The 21,412-nt window shown below is 37.2% G+C and overlaps 1 protein-coding gene across 3 annotated transcripts in view; it reads left to right on the top strand.

Moving 5' to 3' along the window:
- Positions 1 to 16,367, top strand: part of LOC120423811 (hemicentin-1) — a 161,446-nt gene extending 145,079 nt beyond the window's left edge. For 2 of the 3 annotated variants that reach the window (XM_052708971.1, XM_052708972.1), the window contains exons 10-20: positions 1,119 to 1,933; positions 2,002 to 2,131; positions 2,206 to 2,460; positions 6,186 to 6,446; positions 6,518 to 6,658; positions 10,047 to 10,104; positions 10,758 to 10,888; positions 11,008 to 11,172; positions 11,335 to 11,429; positions 11,603 to 12,427; positions 15,462 to 16,367. In XM_052708971.1, coding sequence (XP_052564931.1) covers positions 1,119 to 1,933; positions 2,002 to 2,131; positions 2,206 to 2,460; positions 6,186 to 6,446; positions 6,518 to 6,658; positions 10,047 to 10,104; positions 10,758 to 10,888; positions 11,008 to 11,172; positions 11,335 to 11,429; positions 11,603 to 12,427; positions 15,462 to 16,349 — 3,764 coding nt within the window. In that variant the 3' untranslated portion in view covers positions 16,350 to 16,367. The remainder of the gene's footprint in view (positions 1 to 1,118; positions 1,934 to 2,001; positions 2,132 to 2,205; positions 2,461 to 6,185; positions 6,447 to 6,517; positions 6,659 to 10,046; positions 10,105 to 10,757; positions 10,889 to 11,007; positions 11,173 to 11,334; positions 11,430 to 11,602; positions 12,428 to 15,461) is intronic. The other variant, XM_052708973.1, reaches the window with a different exon arrangement.
- Positions 16,368 to 21,412: the final 5,045 nt, after the last annotated feature.

Here is a 21,412-nt window from a genome sequence, read left to right on the forward strand (position 1 = left end):
CCCGGGACTCTACAGAAGACCTAGAACATCACCACATATCGGTAGACTAGTCCCTGAACCTCCCTGAGGCTATCTGGATATGATCTGAGGTCAAAAATCACTGACCTCTATTTTGTTACGGCGGTAGACCCATCGGTCGTAACTCCCGGGACTCCTCAGAAGACCCAGAACATCACCACATATCGGTAGACTAGTCCCTGAACCTCCCTGAGGCTATCTGGATATGATCTAAGGTCAAAAACCACTGACCTCTATCTTGTTACGGCGGTAGACCCATCGGCCGTAACTCCCGGGACTCTACACAAGACCCAGAACATCACCACACATCGGTAAACTAGCCTCTGAACCTCCCTGAGTCTATCTGGACATGATCTGAGGTCAAAAACCTCCGACCTCTATCTTGTTACGGCGGTAGATCCACCAGCCGTAACTCCCGGGACTCTACAGAAGACCTAGAACATCACCACATATCGGTAGACTAGTCCCTGAACCTCCCTGAGGCTATCTGGATATGATCTGAGGTCAAAAATCACTGACCTCTATCTTGTTACGGCGGTAGACCCACTGGCCGCAACTCCCGGGACTCTACAGAAGACCTAGAACATCTCCACATATCGGTAGACTAGTCCCTGAACCTCCCTGAGGCTATCTGGATATGATCTGAGGTCAAAAACCAAAGTCACAATCGCCTACCTCATACTTGTACGGCGGTGAACACATAGGCCTTAACTTGAGGAAGTTTCGGATGACCTAGAACATCGTAAACCTTGTAAATTTGGTGTAGCTGTATAGCTGACTTCATAACGATTCCAAAACACTATAAATTTGTATAGTTAAGATGATTTTTTACAAAAATATAGGCCATGTCTCCCATATAGCCAAAATCCCATAAGCCCTGTACCTCGCATATGCAACTCTTGCGACAAAACCGAATCAGGTGGAATGATTCGTATATGCAAAGTTGCATATGCGAGGCGCTCTTATGCGAGGTTTGACTGTATTCTAATAATCAGCATTGAAATGTTCATCAAACAACATCATACACACGTGTTACAGCTAATTAATTAGTCCTTTTCAAAGCACAGTAAACTAATCTCCCGCTCTCAACCCACAAATAGACAAGCCAATTGTGGTCCTGAACATGGACCCGGAGACACCGGTGGTCGAGAATGACCAGGCCAACATTACGCTGCTGTGCAACATCGTGGACGGCAATCCGTTGGTGCTGACCAAGGTGCGGTGGTTCCTGGACGGTGAGTTCTTGAAGGAACTGCCCGAGTGTGACGAGGCCAGCACCGGCGATGAGAATCTGTGTGAGGTCGACCCGACCAAGATGCTGTTGCAGAACGTGGGCCGCGAGTTTATCGGGAACTACTCGTGCGAGGGCTTCAACGTGGCCGGGTGGGGTGACACCAGTGAGGAGAACCCGTTGGATATCTATTACGAGCCGGGGAATGCTACTATGGTGCACTACCCGCATGTGGCAATTAAGCGGAAGAGTGTGACGTTCAACTGTTCGATTGAAGATCGGGGAAATCCTATTGCGACGAGGTATCGGTGGCTGCGCGGTGGCAAACCCGTGATGGATGTGGTCACTCCGTCGTGGACCGTCGATCCGGTTGGGCTGGACTCGAGGACGACGTTTTCGTGCTTCGCGTACAACGAAGGTGGTGAGGGAAATGCCGCGGAAGTAAGGCTGGAGGTGCACGCACCGCCGGCCTTTGTCCAGAAGCTGCACCCGTACACCGGAGCGCTGTACTCGACGTCGAACATCTCGCTGGCGTGCCGGGTCGAGTGCGTTCCGTCGTGTACCATCTCGTGGTTCAAGGACGGCGTCGGCATCGAGGACAGCGACGAGCGGTACTACATCACGAGCCAGTACCTGGCGGCGGAACCGGCCACCGGAGACTTTGAGAGTGCATACTCGGTGCTGGTAAGTGGCCATTAAGCTATTATCACCCACAGGAAGTGTTTAACTTTTAAATGGTTCCCCCCTCTCAGCACTTTAACATGTCCGCGTGGCCGGATGGCATCCTGGACCGCATCCGTGACAGCTCCAACTACTCCTGCGTGTCATCAAACAACTCAGCAGGCCCTGGAGTTCGCAGCACCACTTACTTTGGCGTCGAATGTGAGTTCCCCCCTCATGGCTTCCTGCGATGACTAATTTAACGCAAAACTTCTATCCCATCCCCCTTCTTACAGACCCCCCGGAAAACACGTCCCTCTCCAACGCGGCCATCTCCGTCGAGGAGGGCAAAATTCCACCCCGGATCGTGTGCTCATCGCGAGCCTACCCCGAGCCTGCCTTCTACTGGACACGGAACGGCGAAACGATAGTGAAGGGCAGTGCCCTCGTGGTAAACAGCGTGCTGGGACGGGACGACGCCGGGGTTTACACCTGCGTGGCGTTCAACAAGCACGGCAATCACTCCACCGATGCGGTCATCGATATTCACTGTGAGTTTTTCCCGGAAATGCTTTATTTTTATAAACGCACGAGAGGTGTTTTTTTTTGTGTTCGCGGAACTTTATCATTAACGGTCCATTACAGGTGGAAACGCGCTATGCCTATCTTAATTTTTAATTAATGGAATCAGAGGTGAACTGTGGCTATGTTGAGACTGCAATAAACAGGCGTTATTTTTTACGGTTGGAAGCATAATGATGGTTAATGTAATTGCTAGAACCGACGATAAAAAGCGGTTCAAATAACTGGACGTCAAAGGGTTTAATTTCCGATACAATGACTTTGTTTGCGTTCTGTGGCGTGTAATTTCCCGTGCATTTGAGCTGATTTTGATCCTTTAATCAAGTTCCAAAAATAAATCAAGAACAGAGGGATTTATGATTTTTGCTGAAGCGTTTTTCTATAAGGGGAATTATACAAACAAACCGATAAAATTTTCGGGTGTTGGTTAAAAACATTCCTTTAAGGCTGGTACAAATTTTATTTAAAGTTTTTGTCTCCCCCTCCCCCCCCCTTTAAAGTTGGTCCGAAAAATCATGGGGCAAAAAAATATTTTTTTCAGAAAACTTCAATATTTCAATGGAAGTTGAAGTGCAACCAGCTAGAATCAATTTAAAATGCATTCCCTTGCGTTTAGAATCATTTTTAGCATGTTTGGGTTGATTTAAAAATCTTTTGAATTTTTGAAAATTGTCGATGTTTATTATCGCAAAATGTTTTTTTTTTCGCTTAATTTTTTGTTTTCGTCAAATCTTACATTTTTTGAAAATTAATGATTGCATTGTTATTTCAATATTTATATTTTTTTTGCCCCCTACCCTCGACCTGGCCAGAGCCGAGGGACAAAAACTTTGAAAAATATTTGCATCGGCCTAAGTTGTTTAAAAAAAATATATATCATACATTTTTTTTATTTTGTAAAAAGAGTTACGAATATTGGAGTAAATAATCCTTTAGTATACATATCTCATTGAATTGCAATTTATGTTAATTTTTGTTTTTTTTTTGTGGATTTTCACCAAATTAGATTTTTTACTGTGTCAACCTTTCAGATTGTTGTTGTTAAATACTCAAATAGCATAATTTACATGATAGTTATTGACGTGAAATTTTGTAATAAAAATCTCTTCATTTGAAGTTTTAATGTTGAATATTCATATTATATGAATATTATTTAGATTTGATTATTTAAAAAAAAAATTAAACTGTTATATCTCACACTAATGCGAAGCTTTGGATTTATTTTTGCTTTATACGAGTGTAAAACTCACAAATTTTTACAAGAATTTTCTTTTGAAATTATCATAATTTCATAATTGTCATAAAACGTGTTGGATATGAAATAACGCGAATTTCGTATAATTGTATTCACATTTTTTTTAATAAAATATCGTCTTAAAAACTAATTATAATCTAATAACATATTGGATATTATATGTTGTGAATTTTGTATTAATTTGTGCAACAATGCAATTTTATTTTATTTTAACAAAATACGAATGTCTTCTAAAATGAGCAATTCTCTTCGAAATCGGCAGATTTAGTGCCTTTTGTTTTTTTTTTTTAATATTTATTGATTTTGCTCAAAAATTTTTGGGGCCTTTCCTATCACCAAGGAAAACATATTTTCAAATTTTGGAATCGAGATTATTATTTCAAAAAAAAAACAAATCTAGATTACTTTGTCAAAACAAAAAATGCGCTATAGGTTTCCTATGTTCATAGGACTTTTTGAAAAAGTATGCGAGAAATATTCAATATAACGCCCTTTTGTAATGATAGTCAGTTCCAAAATTCTTAAAAATATTTATTTTGAAAATATCAGATGTTGAAAATGTTTTATTTTTTAGATCGCAAAATTAAGTGGAAAATGGATTTTCCGAAAAATGGTTAAATTTTGGAGCTTTGGTGTGTCTGGTGGTTTGAATGATAATTTTACATGGAAACCCAAAATATGACCAAAAATTCATTTTTCGACACTTTGGCTCAATTCTGAGGGCAGATTCAGACTCAGCGGGCAAAATTACACGGAAAAAACATATATTTGGAAAATTTTCGAATTTCGTTAGGGTGGTCCCATATGCTTTTCCCTTGAAAATTAGACTTTTTCAAATGAAGATATTTCAAGTTTGAAGAAAAACACCCCTGAGATTTTTTCAGCGTTTGTAGTGCTGGGTCTTCTCTTTCAAGAGCAACCTAGTGCTTAAAATTTGTCTTGCGATTTTGTGAGATATTTTAGTTTTAAATTTCCATCTTTTTTACCTTAAAATGGCTGTAACTTTTGAACCTTAAGTCCAAATTGACCTGTCAAAAAATAAAATTGTTTGTTTTTTAGAGCTCTAAAAGTGCCCGGAATATCACTTTTCTCTAAAACTTAACCCTGAATTGCCACATTCAAAAAACTGATTTTTGAAGATTCGCTCAGATGCTTTCTATAAATTTGGTCGTAGAAGGCGTAGATTACGAGATAAAATTTTGGTGTCTTCGATAAAGTTGCTTAAATTGGAAAGCCTAACAAATTTTTAAAAGACGAAAAAATTCCCAAAAGTATTCCTGAAAAGTTAGATTTCCAAAATCACCCTAATCGTGAACCACCCTTATTTTAAACCAAAACAAAAGTTGCCCCTTTCCATTTTCAACAACTCTTCTGAAGACACCAAAGCTCCAAAACTTAACCATTTTTCGGAAAATCAATTTTCCACTTAATTTTGCGACCTGGACCACTGTGCATTGGTTTCTGAGTTATTGGTTCTAGAAAATAAAAGGCTGTTTGAATGAGACTTCAAAAACTTCAATTTTCTTGTTTCTTTTACTTTTATTAGCTGTACTTCAGCAACCAAAGGTCCGATTTTCAATGTCTCTAAGGCAATCATATTGGAAAAATTCTCAACTTTTAGAAAAAAATATTTCTAGTAATGGACAATCATGAACACTATTTAAAAAAATTGAAAAACTAGATTTTTTTTTGCAAACCTTTAAAAAAACTACATTCCAGACTTGATTATTCGAAGCCTATTTAATCAGAAGTTTCTATTATCCGAAGTTTGATTTGTATAAGACTGATGCACGAACAAAATAAAAATCATATTTTTATTTTCATAAATCGGTATCGAAATCTGTATACAAAAAAAAACAAATCTTAGCATAAAAATGGTTTCCAAATACTATAATCTGTAGAGGAATATTGACCCAGGGAGATAAAAATGGGCCAACATGAAACATTGTAATCACTCAATTAAAAAAAAACAAAATTGCAACAAAATAGCCCCCCGTGGCACATTTTCCTCAACACTGCCACGTTTCCTGCTGAGGGCGCGTGCGAATGCAAATTTATTGCCAACACCACAACGCTGCTGCTGCCTGAGCCCACAATTGGATCACAGTGGGCCTTGAAGCTCATCATTACGCCTTAATGAAGTGTTGAATTTCACCCCCCGACTTTCCCTCTCTCTCTTCTTCCCTTCGCTCATACAAGATGCACAATATTTGCATAGCCTACTGCGTGCATGCCGGGAATTCCAGGCCAGCACACGTGGCAAACAGCAGCGTGGTGCATTTTCACCTGCTGCTGCGATTCTAGCACTAAGATAGCATGAAGAGGCCAAACAAAGCAATCGCTGCGTTGGCGGTCTAGAGAGAGAGAGGGAGTCCTTCGAGTGGGTAAACAGAGCTTGGCTTGCTGAGATTTTATCGCGAGTTTTCCTCCTCTTTGCAGACAAGCCCACGTGCGGCATCGTGCGCAAGGAGGTCAACAACGAGGACGTCCTGATCTGCACGGCCACCGGCAGCCCCCGCGAGTCCGAGTTCGAGTGGAGTCTCAAGTACGAGAACGACACCCTGCAGTCGCACAAGACCGGCGGCGACGCGTACAAGAGCATCCTGACGCTGGACAACGACGTGTCCGCCATGAGGACGTACGTGTGCGTGGCCAGCAACAGCGTCGGCATGGGGCCACCGTGTGAAATCGAGGTGGCAGGTGAGAGGAGACTGCTTGAGTTAATTCCATTCCTGGGAGGACGATCTTAACCTTGCCTTTTACCGTTGTAGGTTACGTCGCCTGGTGGCTCAAGGGGGACATCCTGACGCCGTACATCCTGATTGCGGCCGTCGCGGCGCTGCTGCTCGCCGTTATCCTGATTTGCGTTATCATCATCTGCATTTGCCGGCGCAAGAGGCGGCAGGACAAATGTAAGTTTGCTAGACTAGCCGGAGAAAATCGGGGTGAAACGGTGAAGCGAACCAAACAACCGGTGAAACCGGTGGCACGTGGATTAGCACGTCCATTTGCACTCCACCAACACACAGCACAACTGTCTGTCTGTCTACCATTTTCTATCTCTCTATCTCAAATTCTGACTGTTTTGCACAAGTTCACAAGTTCAAACTTAAACACAAACACACACCAACTCTTCCCCTTCTTGCGCTTAGATCTGTAGAGAGATTGTAGAGGTCTCGTGCGCGACAGGTAGTATAATTAGAAAGTTGATTACTTTTCATACCTTTTTGTGTTGTGAACAATTTCTTGCTCTAACCCACCGACGTGTGTAATGTTCACTAATCTGCTTTGAAGCTTTCCGTAGAGTTCAATCTGTTGGATTGGAAATTAACACTCACAACTAACTGTTAGGTGGATTTTGAATGGGGTGAAGAACTGAAGGAATTAAAAAAATATTATATTTAATTTGATAGCTATTTCAGTTGTCTAAGCTGGCCACAACTTTTTATAATTCAAATTTCATATTTGTATAAGTAGGGGAAATACTCGTATGTTTGGCAGGTTAAGCACTCGCTCCTAACTCCATCAAATTTGCTGATTTTCATTATTTAAACAACTAATTTTGCAAAACTTTTGATATAAACTTGCTTGCTCACTTCTCATTGAGCTATTTATCACTCGATTTCAGTTGAAAACACTTTTTATTAGCTTTAATTGAATGTCAAAGTTCTGACCTGCCAACATTAGAGGCACGCTGGAATTAGATGCTGTTCCCCTACAACCTTTTTTTTAGGCGAGAAAGCAAATTCTGTGAAAAAAAAAACGAAAAATTGCCATAGTTTTTTTTTTATTATTTTGGTTTTTTAAATTTTTGGTCTGAATTTAAAAAAATATATTTCTTAGTTTATGATGGGAAATGCTTCTTATGACCATACGAAAATTTTAAGCTAGTTTTGGAAATTATGAAAACCCAAAAAACGAAAAAAAAAACTTTTCATATCTAGAGCCTTGTATAATGGGATTATTTTGTTGATGTTTCAGTTAAAATGGTTCTTGCTGCATTTTGATACATTTCCATTGATATACGTTTTTGGAAAGATAATAATTTGCATTTTCAAATAAGGCTGCTACAAATAATTTTTGAAGTTTATGTCAACCCCCCTAAAAAATGGTTCTAACAATCAGGAGGATTTTTTTATTATAAAACTCAAAACATCAAATGAAAAAATAGACGTGCAATAAACTGAAAACAACTTTTAATGCATTTTCCAACGTTGGTAATTATTTTTTGCATGAATGTAACAGTTTTTTTTTTGCGAAATTCCAATCTGCAGTAAACGTTTTTTTGATCGCATAAAATGTGTTCTTAAAAACTATTATATTTTGAAAACATATAATTGAAATAAAACTGCAAAAGTGTGTAATGCATTTCTCAGCAAATTTTTCTCATTGAAATGTGGATGCCTTGGCCTGCAATTTTAATTTTTGTTTTACAATCGAGAAAAAATATTTCTAAGGTTTAGCTTAAACTAAATAAACTTATATGTTTAAAATCCAGGATTTTTTTTTTAATAATTCAATTTATTAAATATATGATGTTATTATTATTAAATTTGAGATAATTCTGAGATAAAGCATAAATTCAATGATCAAGAAGTGTTTCTTAATAGGCCAAAGGATCTTTGGTCCTAACCTGATTTAGGCATCTTAATGGACCCAATAAAAACAGCATTCGATTTCTTTAATGAGTAATTCAGTGACAATGCTTAAAAATTAAATCACATTTTAATGTTTTAATTAAAACCACACATGAATTATAATTAAAGAAAAACTATTCGTAGTTGTAGCCCATAATCATACATACAAGCTTGTACAAAAAGGGGAACAAAAAAAAGTTGGAATGTAAAGCCTAATTTTCCAATTTCGAACCAATTCATTTCAAAAGAAGCATTTTTCAGTTATGATGCTATGAAAAATTGGCAAAAGAATGAAATTATATAAAAGAATAAAAAAAATCCAAGAGTTGTAATTTTTTAAAGTATTTTATCGATCGAAATTATTGTTTTTTTTAATCTTAAAAATACTTTTTAAGTATAAAAGTAGAAATGCACCGTCATACAATTAATTTGGAATAGAGCAATTCTCTGATAAGTTTCAATACGTCGTAAAAGCACGACCTCACTTAGGTATTTGCTTTTATCACTGAATAAATTTGAACTTTAAATGTTATTGAATCTGATAATTTGTCAAATCGGCATTGTGGTGACCTTTAGGACCTTTTAAAAAAACTTACCCGAGAATTTTTTAAGATTTTGACCATCCGATTTTTATTGCATTTTCGACTCTCTGGCTGTCGATATTTTCAATATCAATATTGCTCAAGTTGTCAATACATTTTTAAGTCCCTCCAAGTAGCATGCTTTGATTTTTCGTTCTATAATTTGATACCTTCCGCTCTCGACATTCCCTTCAATATCGACAACGACTGTATCAAGGTGCAAGTAAAATGTATGACACAATCATATATATAACAATGAAAAAAAAATAAGTATAACTTCTTATAAAATTAATTGTCTTAAAAAAGCAGATAGCTAGATAACTCTTATCTGTTTTGAAAAATATTTAACTGAACGGTAACTGACAAACAACAATGTACAAACCCTATTACTTTTAAGGGTGAAAGGTATTGTCACTTGTCAGCCTGATCTGTAAATGTTCTTTGAGTTAATAATTTGTAACAGTTTGTAACTGTGTAATATATTGTTTTTGAGAAGGGTTGTGAGTGTGTTATTTCCGCATCTGATTTGCTGAGAATGTTTACTTACTCTTTATTCATCCATGTCATTTTATCTCGATGCATATCAAACTTATATTATCATAAAAACTAATTTTCCAAAAAAATAGTTTGATTACATAAAAAGTAATGAACTACGTAGAAAATAGTGAAATCATCAAATTAGTTCACACACTAAATAGCACTCCTCTTCCTAACCGCACGCTTCAACGACTAGCTTCATCAAACTCACCAAACCAATCATCATACACCACGAATCGATCCTCAAATCTCTTCATCTCGATGTCCTAAATTTCTCATCTAATCTGAACTCATTATGCTTCTTTTTCTCTTTGTTTTCTCTTACTTCCATACTCCAACTAAAAATAAACAAAAACATAAAACAAATATTTTGTGACATATCTCTGTTTCCGTTTTTTGCAACATTCTTAAAATCAAAACAATATTTCAAAATTATCAATGTTTTTGTGCGCGTGTGCTGTCCCGTTCCTGTCCGTTACTAATTTTATTAAAATTAAACACAAAACAATCATCAAAACCAAACCGCCAAAAATGCCAAAATCTAGCTTCCATCCACATCGAGGAGATTGAAGATGCGGAATTTTCCTTCATGAAAAATCAGAGGTAAGTGTAATTATTTCACTAAATGCTAGCTAGTCACTATTAAGGACTCAATACTACGATAGGTGGGTGTTGGAATTTAGCTGGTGTAAATTGTCTACTTGACACACAGACTTGGACTAAATCGCATGCCTCTTTTGTCAATGTGTAATCGTTGGTGCTGAATTAATTCGCTGACTGACTTTTAGATGATTTAAATATTTATTTCGTATGATTTAGTTTTGTATTTACATTTTTATCATGGTTTAAATTTCACTTGAATGATGGTATTAGGCTGTGAGAATATTCTTCTGTCAAAAGCTTATAACATTTAAAAAAGTCATGGACTACTACGAATGCATTGACCTCATGATGCTTCAAACTCAACTTTGCCTTCAAACCCAAGTTTACTCAGTAACATTTTGGAAATCGGAGTTGGACCATTATCACACTTCACAATACCAAAATTTTAATTTTAATATTAAATATTAGGATGATCTAACCCCACCAAATAATTCGTAAAAACAACTAACCCTTAACTCGGCGTCAAGATATCGGTCTCAGGAATGGTGATGGTGTTCGTCAAATTTCTTCAGAACTTGTTTCTCAAACCATCCTCTCCTGCTCTTCGCCCGTACCTTTTTTTTTGCAAACTTCGCAAAAAACCGCCTGCTTAGGTCCCCCAAGTCCGAGCTGCCCGATGCTTCCGAGAACATCCAGCAGTACGACAAGTCTCTTCGATGGCGCGTCCGCCGCTTCTTCGAAAAGCGCAACAGCATCGACCTGCTCAAGCTTTCCACGCAGAATGGTATTTTTTTGTTTTTATTTTATTTTTATTTGTTTTATTTCGCAATTAATTTCCGTTTGTTTCTTCTTCCTAACGTTTGTTTTCCGTGTTTACTTTTGTTGCCGTGCCTGATTTAATAGTTATTACTTATGTTAAAAAGCCACAAGTTCCTACAACAACAACAACAACTACACCTTCAGCAACAACAGCAAATGCAACAACAACAGACACTCCAAACAAAGAACCACCGCAAGCAAGCGATGATAGAAATGAGAATGTATCAACAGCTAACGCGGATTTAGTAGGTAAGAAATCTGTGACCGACTTCTTCAACTCTCTCACTGTTTTGATTTTCTGCAAATATGGCCGACTAAACTAAATTTGAACTTCTTTTTCAGTGGATATCAACATTTTTGTGTTGATTAGCAACTCTGTTTTTAATGAAATTTTCGTTTGATTTTTTTCAGTTACTGGAGAATCATCGACTGCTGGCGGATCCCAGATCGAACCAGGAGAATATGAGAACCTTCCCTTCCACGGATTGGCGACCCCGCCTAAGAAGGTAAGTTGAGCACGTGGTCGCATCGAAACGTCCAAACCAAACAACCACCACAACAACCTCCATGCCTACTACGATTGGCGCCCGCCTCCCAATACTAACCTCCATCTAATGACGCGTGCGTGATTTGCATGACTTGTCTTTTGTCGTGTTTGCTTCTTTTCGTGTGATTTTAGGCCATGCTTGCAAAGAACAGCCTCGCCCCGGCAGTGAAATGCCCTAACAAATCGCTAACCCCGTCGTGTTTCCCGACCCATCCGTACAACTACATCAACTACCAGCAACGCGACAACAACAACACTAGCAATAGCAACTCCACTCCCATCGGTGGTGGCGGTGCAGGCACCAAGCCCCCCTCGAGCCTGTCCTCGTACAACACCGCAAGTCAGTCCACGATGCTGACCAACCAAAGCAATATGTCCTCGCTGTCCAACAGCCAGGACTCATCCAACAACAACAACAATTTTAACTGCAAAACCGCCGAGCGGAAGAAACTTGGCACCGCCACGACCACGACCCAGCACCTGCTGCTGGACAATAGTGACACCGTGTCCACGCACAGCTTCTCCTCGGGCAAATCCCTCAAGAGGCCACCACCCCCATCAGGTTGCGTCGACAAGAAGCTGATCGATCTGGAAACGGTCACCCCGCTCTACGAGAACCTAACCGACTCGATCCAGATTCACGAGTCGCCGATGGGCGGCGCAGCCGCCGGCAACAAATTCTCCATAGATCAAGAACGCTACAAGATCAGCCTGTCGCGGAAGCCCCGCAGGTCGAACGCGCGCTCAAACAGCGCAGTCTCGAACAGCTACTACGACTGCATCAAGCCGATTCCGGCGCCGCGGCATCGGAAGTACGCGTCGACCAACTCGTTGCTTACGAAGAACATTCAGATGTACGCGAACAAGCTGGATCCGATCTACATGAATCTGCCCGTTAGTTCCGGGTACGAGACGGATCCGCGGGCGAACGAGGAGTTTGGCGGGGCGGGGGGAGAGGTAAGTTTGATGGTCATTGGTACTAACGTTAGGGTGGTCACTTGATAGGATACCCGAGAAATGCGTTTATTCGATTCTCAACTTTTTTTACAGTTTTCGTTACTGTCTCAATTCTAAAATAAAAATTCAACATCAACTGTGCCTCCTTATCATGGCTTCTATTGAAACAATAAAAACACGTAATTCTTTCGCCAAAACTAAACTTTAAGCGAATGTGTCTCGGGAATGGTGCACTATATCTCAGTTAGTTAATATTAGGCCTCTTTTGTAAATAAAGAATTTTTTCGGATTAGTTTTCAGTCAATTTTGGAACAATCAATTTTAAAAATGGTTTAAGGGTCATTTTGCGCCAACTGGCACACCACTCGAAATGCACTTTCTCTGATCAAGCTCAAATTCGGGCTCTTGCTTCTATCAAAACATGTAAGAATCCCGATTTTGAACCAAATTGGACCACCCTTCTTTTTTGGCACCGCCCCAAAGTCTGATTTTCGTATTTTTTGCAAAAAACATTTTTTTTTTCAAATGGCCATATCTCGGAAACAAAAAATGATAGAGCAAAGTTCTAATTTTGAATTCGTGTTCCTCAGACGGTTTTACATAAGAATCAATTTTTCGAATGTTAGGCGAATTGAAATCTCTTGAGATAATGATTTTTTTAGCTTGCAGTTTCAGCGATTGCAATTTAAATGTGTACAATTTTCAAATTTTTGATCGTCAAAATAACAATAGCCCATTTTTGCATGGGTTATTAGATGGAATTGGTTCTCAGATGTATGGTGACAATAAAAAAATCGACATCAGGTATACCCTCTGATTCGATTCCTTAAGCAAAAATAAGTCGCCAAATTGGTTTAGGTTAAGGGGTCGCTTTTTATCGTTGAAGTTTATATGGAGAAAATCGCAAAAATGTATGCAGAAAAACATCGTTTCAGTATTTTTATACCAGGTGGCGCGCCCAAAAGTGTCCAAGTGTGAGATTCTTGTAGGAAATTTAATTTCCTACAACTTTGTCCAAGGGTGCAAAACGATCCTAGTTGATCCTGAAATCTATGTTCACTGATCATCTGAGAACCGATGCCATCAATGAAATCATAAACAAATTGATAATTATTATTCTGACGGCCAAAACTGTGAAAATTGAGCCAGGCCTGCTTTACTGGCTCTCTGAAAGAATTAAAAGAAAATTTTGCAAGTGGGTGTTTTCGAAATATTTGTTACGCATTCTTAACTTTGACATAAAATAGTAGTTTATGCAACAAGTTGCAAAAAGAGGATTTGTTCAGCACGAGTCGTACATTTATCCAACGAGGTTCACCGAGTTGGATAAATACGAAGAGTGCTGAAAAAATCAAGTTTTGCAACGAGTTCCATACAACATTTTTTGCAATTCCGAAAAACACCCTTTGAGTGAAATTTTAAGTCAAATTTTCATGTATTTTGTCAATAAATCGTTTAAATCAAAAAAAATGTTGAAAAGTGTTACTTTTCGAAACAAGTGCTGAAAAGTTCAACTTTTCAGCACCCATTTCAGTGTTGAAAAGTAGAACTTTTCAGCATTTATTTTGAAAAGTGTTGCTATTCGATTCTGTTATTTTTGGTACAGAAAAGTAGGCTATTTCGTCGTTCAAGAATGACAGGAAAAGTAAGTAGTTTCACGATGGAATTGCAAAAAATGCTATTTTGATAGTCTTATCGAAGACACCAATTTTATCTTATATCCCGTTTTTTTCAGTAGGGAAAGCCATTCCAAATCAAACCCAACTCAAAAATCATTTTAAAAATGTCATAAACATGCAGATTTGGAAGAAAACTTTGATTCCATTTTTGTTATTTTGGACAAGTTGCTGTTGTTAAAAGTTAATTGCTAAGCTTAACAAATTTTGAATTTTTGGTTTTCACGAGGTCCTTTAAACTAACAAATCAAATTTCATAGATCTCGAGAAATTACCAAAAAATCGGAAAACCGTCGAAATTTAAAGGCAAAATCCGAAAAAATCAAATTTCTAATTTCAGGCATGACTTTTTCGAAATTTCGAAACAAAAGGTATCGCAAAATGCTTTATGCACCATTACATTTTGGCCAACAAAAAAAAAATTGCAAAATATCAAGGAATTCATAGAAATATACTGCCCCTGATCGCATAAATGTCCCATATGCATTTTCATCGATATCGAGTTTTTGATGCAGTTTGGTTCAAAATTGTGTGCTCTTTCGGAAGAGCATATAACATCCAGTACTTTGTTCTAGAAATCAGGAGGAAATCCAGTTTTTTGCGAAAACTTAACACGTAACCTTATGTATGGGACAAACTTCAAATGCGTTTTTCTCAGCTTGCTGTTTTTGCATATGGGACATTTATGCGAACATGGGCAGTATATTTGTTACAAATTTTCTGCACCCTTTTACCAATTTGTTGCCCTAAATTAAAAATTTGTTGAAATGTAAAAAAGTTTTTTTTTTTTCGCTTGGTAATGCATAAATAAACTTTAAACAATCTATTCGGAACAGTTTACAATAGGTTTTACAAGGGTTTTCTATGAAAATTTTAATTTTTGTCAATAATTTTTACTGCCCCCTAAATTTTTTGGGGACATTTTGAAGGAGGAGGGGGCGGGAGAGAAAAAAACTTGAAATTAAATTTGCAAAGGCCTGAAATGGTTTAATCAACACATACTTTTTGATTCCAAACTTAATCTTACAATTTAAAATGAGGTAAAAAGATCGATACAGTTTTCGATGTTTTCCGAAAAAAATGTTTTTCTAAATATTGGCTAAATATTTTTACCAATGCCATTGTTTTGTTATCATCTTTTAAAAATTCGAAATTTATCCTGGTTTGAGGCAAATCAAGTTATGATAAAATAAAAGATTTGGCAAGTTGGTATCAACCAAATCAAAACATTAATGAAAACCTAAAATATACTTTTTATCGCATGAAAAATAAATAAATAAGATATCAAGTGGCCACCGTTCCATAACATTCATCCGCTCAACTAACACTCATTTTTTTCCTAATCCCTCATCTCAAAGTGCCCCGGTGCGTACGACAACCACTACTTCGAGATCACCCAGCACCAGACGCGCATCCTGATTCCGAAAGAGCTCTTCCCCGTAGATAGAAGCAACCAAGCCAAGATTAACCAATTGCTGAAGAAGAACCTCGTTTCCTCCTCTTCATCCACCTCCAACACCTCCTCGTCCCGACGCCACATCAAACTGCCTTTACAAAAACACCATAGCTTTAATTTCCAATCGTCCCAAACGGTGGAAGCGACCGTGCGCGACCTTAAGATCAAATCGCACTCGATCAGCTCAAAAACGCTGCGAGACTATCGCAATAGCAGTGGCAACAGCAGCAGCAGTTCTGGCGTCGTCAACAACAACAACAGCATCATCATCAGTAGCAACAACAACAGCAATTTGATCAGTAGCAATAGCAATAGTAGCAAGTTCCCAACTAGTTCCACCAATCCATTTATTAACAGTAGCAGCACCCTAACCAGTAGCAGCAGCAGTAGGCGTTTGCAACTTGCAGCGGCACGGCAGCACACGACCCTGGCAACGGCAACGCTTGCTACGGTCCGTCAATATCCCTCCCATTCCGGGCCGGAAAGTGACGAAGACGAAACGAGCAGCGATCCGGATCAGCCGCCGGCACTGCTTCTTCACCATCAAACCAAACCAAACCATCATCACCAGCAGCAGCACCATCATCATCACCGTCACAGCAAGCAACAACAGAAGCAACAACAACAACACATTGTAGGAGCGCCCACAAACTCCGCCACGGTCTACAAGTATGAATCTAACTCGATAGCCTTCAAACCTATCACTCCTGTGCCAACGAGTACTCCAGCAATAACTAACTCTAAATCATCGGTTAATAATATGTGTAAAGATAAATTTGCTATTAAATAATTGCAAAACAAAACAAAAAAGATACACTAAGAAGGAATAAAAGAAAAAGAAAACAACTGAGATAGGGGTAAAACAAACCAAAACAAAAAACAGGATCTGATAAACAATAGTATATAAAGAAGAACTAACTGAAATTAGCAAAAATAACCCTGGCTTGTGTTTTCAATTGCTTTTTTTTTGCCTTATTAACCTTATTTATTGCATTTTGGATGATGACATAACATAATTGGGTCTATTTTGTGAATTAAGGTAAGTAATGCGACTAACATGCTTGGATATGGTTGTGAAATGTTGCTTTCTAACGACAATCTTCTAGCTTTATATGATTATTCGAAAGACTATTGGTTTACATTTTTGTATTTATGAACAGCACCTGAATTTAAAAGTGCAATTACTGCAATACTGAGCATAAATTAGGTAGTTAGTTAGGTGGATCATTTAAAATACAGCCATTTAAATTTAAGGATTATTCAAAAAAAAAAAAAAAAAACTAAAACATTTTCTAGTAAGGTATCTCAGCAAAATAAGTACAAGAGAGCTCATAGTGTAATCCGTATTGCAAAAATATATTTTTTTTTGGATATAAATCTAAACAGTTGGTGACCGATTCTAAAGGCAAAAATAGTTATTTTACTTTGCCTATCACTCTATAGTGACGAAATGGCCTGAAAGTATATTTTTTTAGCAAATTTATATAAAAGTGATACTATTCGAAACCGTTTTGGATTTTTTTCGGAAAACAAACATTTCACTCGTTTTTTATAGCACTCGTCGTATTGTCGTTTTGGCAATATGAGTATCAAAACTTATGGTTTTTTTTTTTCAATATAGTCCAGACTCAATTATTCGTAGGTTTTCGCAAAATTTCACTTCGGATAATTGAATCACAAAAACAATTTTTTTCAATGTTTTTTTTTTATTAATGGGCTTGAGTATGACCTCCAAACTACTCTAAAGCAAGCTTCCCATGCGCCAGTGCCAACGCACACCGCGGGTTTGGTTTTCTAGCTTCGGTACGTGCCTGAACCCATTTGTGTATTGGTATCTTGGTACATCGTACCAGCGCACCACGACACTCTCGGCTCGCCCCATCGGTTTTGTGTGTGGCACTCACCCATGGCATGAACCCAGCGTGCCGTGGTACGCGCCGTGGTATTGAACCCGTTTTGTACCGCCAGCGCGTACCACGGCACGTACCTCGGCTCGTAACGAGTGAAGCACCTTGGCTCATATACCGGGTTCATGCCATGGGTGAGTGCCAGACACAAAACCGACGCGGCGAACCGAGAGTGTCGTGGTGCGCTGGTACGATGAACCAAAATACCCTCGGTTCGTGTGAGTCGGGTACGGGTGTAAACCGAACAAAGCAGGCGCAAAGCAAACCCGAGGTGCAAGTGAACCGCGTGTACCGCACGGTGCAGGGAAGCTTGCTCTAAAGTGATTTAGAATGTTTAAATCCAAGACCAAAAAAACGGTGAAGAAATATTGAAAAATGTTTTTTTTTATAATTTAATAGGCCACCACTCAAATTTTACTAAAATGGGGTCGAAGAACACGAATTTGATGTTAAAAATAAGAAATTCACAAAAAATGATCCTTATTCGATTCTCCGAAGTCCCATACAAATTTTCGGATTATCGAACTTTGGATTATAGAAACAACGCATAACCGAGTCTGGACAGTACTGTAAATGCAAATTTTGATTTTGACAATGATTGAAAAATATAAAAAGAATAAATTTTATAGAGCTTTGTAAAAAGTTCTTTGTCATATTGGTCATGTGTAACATAACTACCGGTACCTTTTAAATAAAAATCATAATCTCAAAAATCTTTTTTTTCCACAAAATTTATTTTTTTCATAATCCATGTTCTAGTTTCTTTTTTGTTTTTTGGCAAAATATGAATTTTACTCGAATTTTTTTGACTTCAGTTTTAAACTTTCAATGCAATTAGTGTTTTTATTAGAATTAAGCAGTTCTGTTCCAGGATATTACATTTGCAATTCAGAGATTTGGAGAACCTTTCAACTGAGATCAATTCATAAGCCTTTTGCAGGGATGGTACATATTTCTACGTTTAGATTTTGCTTGCTGAGTGCTCTTTTAAGGAAAATAAATTTTGAGAAAAAAAACTCTAGATCTATGCTGTTTTAAACTTAAAATAAGATTTGCAATCGAAAAGCACTCAAAAGAAATTTTGATAAAGTGCACAACTTTGCAGTTATTCGAGTTTTTTATGTAGTGTCTATAATTGTCCATTCCTGTAAATATTTTTTTCAAAAAGTTGAGAAAATTTGCAATAATATACTAAAGCCTTTTGAAATAAACTCCCGATAATCGATTTTCAGATTTATCCCAATGAGAACTAATTTAAATTTAGGGTTTAAATCAGGGGTAACCAAAGTATGGCCGTGGGCCAAATGTGACCCGCGAAGTGATTTTTTGTGGCCCGTGGACCCATTTTGAATAATCATGTAAAATGGCCCTTTGGATTTCATAATTCTTAAAATTAAGGTTTAATGAACATTTTCAGATTTTGTTAACATATAACTAATGATTTATCCATACTTTGATCCTGAATATACGAAACAGATATTTTGTTGAAAAATCTATCGTTTTGAAACAGTTTCACAAGTGTGAATGTGATTGAAAACAGTTAATTTCGTTAAAAACTTCATCAAATGAGTTATGATATGATCAAATTTTACTAAAGTGGAAACTGTAAAGACAGCTAAAATTACGCAACATTTTTTATGAGCTGACTCCAATTCTTTTTTGTAGAACTTATAAACTTCCCAACTTATGACATTTGGGTTACGAATTGAGTACGTAACATCTGATTCAGGCTGTCGAAAATTTATTAAAATATTATTGAAATTGGGGGAATAATTTCTTTGCAACGATTTATATTTTAAAATATTCCATTTATCCAAGTATAAATCACCTGTTTAAAATATTTCTACAGAAAAACAGAGAAAATATAAGTGAATTCAGTTTAAGACTATTTTTATTTTCATTAAGTTTGTTCAACAACGATTGTCTTCAGTCATAAAATCATGAAACATCCATCAACCTAGACCACGTGGAGTATTTTTTTACAAAATATTGTACAGCCTAATCTGTTGGTTGAGACATGAAAATTTCTATTTTTCTGCTTTTGTTAATTTTTCAAAAAATTAACCGAGTGAGTAAAACTGTTGGAAAAATTTAATGTTCTATTCTACAGAATTAAAATGGCAAACATGTACAAAAAATACCTGCAATTTAAAAAAACTGCAGCTGATACATGTATTTTACAGTTTTATAAATTGAAATAACGCCATTTCAATTTCAATTCAGTTTTTATTTTGAATAAACAGGATACAATAAATTCAATTTGTGTACAAAACAGAGTTTCAGATGTGTGTTACACTAATCCATGTTGGAGAAATTATTGTTTTGACTATGGGCTTAACAAAAAAAAAAGATAATAACGCCATTATTTTTTTTTAAATTAACAATTTTTCACATTTGGCCCGCAAGCTTATGTAAACTTCAAAATTGGCCCGCCACTCTTAAACTTAGAGTACCCCTGGTTTAAATGTTGTTAAGTTTAATGAAGTTCATATTGTTTGTCGCATTTTCAATGATTCTTGACATACATTACAAAATAAGAAAAAAATAAGAGATATGTTCACGGAGAAAAATGAGTTCCCAAAATCGTAAACAAGCGTTTATAAAATTCGGGATCGCGAAAAAGTGTTCAAATTGCAAGCATGGAAATGTTTTTCAAAACCGTACAATGGAATTGGATCATTTTGTTCATGGTACATTTCTGCTTGCCATTATTTTTGAATTGTTTGTGTGAAGTTTCAAATTGGTTTTCGATCAAAACTTGAGAAGAAAAATGAAGTTAGTCTCATTCAACAGTTGACGAGAGGAAATGTGCCGAAAAGTCCTGTTGCCAAAAACGGGATAGCACTGTAGTTATGGTGATTTTTTTTAAGAATTTTATAAAAATTTATGAATTTTAAGAATTAAAACTAAAATTCTTAAAATTCTTGCCAAAAACAGCATGGTACTGTTTTTTGATAGCCAAAAAAATCAATTTCTAAGCAAAATGAAATGCAATTCATTCTCATTTCCTACAAATAATTGTTTGTTTATAACTGAATAACAACACTTAATAATATTTCTCAAACGCTACCCCGACTTTCGGCGCTTCGCTATTTGCTAAACAAGCTTCCAACCATTTCGGCCAATGCTTACTAAACACCTTTCCACTAACATTCACTGTAAATATCATTGTTCGAAGTTTTGCCAATTGTCCAACAATCGACAAACTACCCCCCATAACTCAAAAGTTCCGTTGCAAAAATAAAAATTGCTAAATTCAGCGCACGCGCAGTTCCCGCAAGCAAACCAAAAATCAACAACAACAAAAACAAAACTGCCCTTCCTTCCAAAATTCAAAGCCAAAATCGTCCGCCCTTAAACCGACTTCTCTTCTTTCATTTTTCTAGGAAAAGGAAGCAATCACAGCCAAAAGTAACACATACATATACTAGTGTGTAGTTTAGATAGTTGCGACAGAGCTGCGTAAAGTTTTTTAAAAAGGTCGTTAATTTTAACTGTTTTAGCCTAGTCACTGCTGAAAGCCGATTGAAAAGGAAGAAATCGTCGAAAGAACCAGTATCATAAGTGCTTGAAAAGTTTCTTTTTTTATCTCTCTCTCTGATGCCATTAAAGGGGCTTTCTCTTTTATATTTGTTGTCAAAATTTGTTGGAGTAAATAAAATTTACAATTTTTATTTTGCACACAAAACCACTCTATTCTCGCTGAATTTTGTTGACCTTCTCTGTTGGTGCTGACACTAAAACCAAACTTGCAACTCGGTACCGAATGGTGATATTGAATAACCTGTTTGTGCTAAACAATTGGTCGTTTTTTACACTTTTAAACACAAAACTGGAAGCTTAAACTGATTGACGCATCTTCAAACTCCCCTCAAAACTCTAGTAAGTAAGATGTTGTTTAGTTAATAATGTTAATTGTGATAAATTTAGCAAAAAATAAATCAGC

This window comes from Culex pipiens, chromosome 2 (genome assembly GCF_016801865.2).
Source record: "Culex pipiens pallens isolate TS chromosome 2, TS_CPP_V2, whole genome shotgun sequence".
Classification (NCBI taxonomy): Eukaryota; Metazoa; Arthropoda; class Insecta; order Diptera; family Culicidae; genus Culex; species Culex pipiens.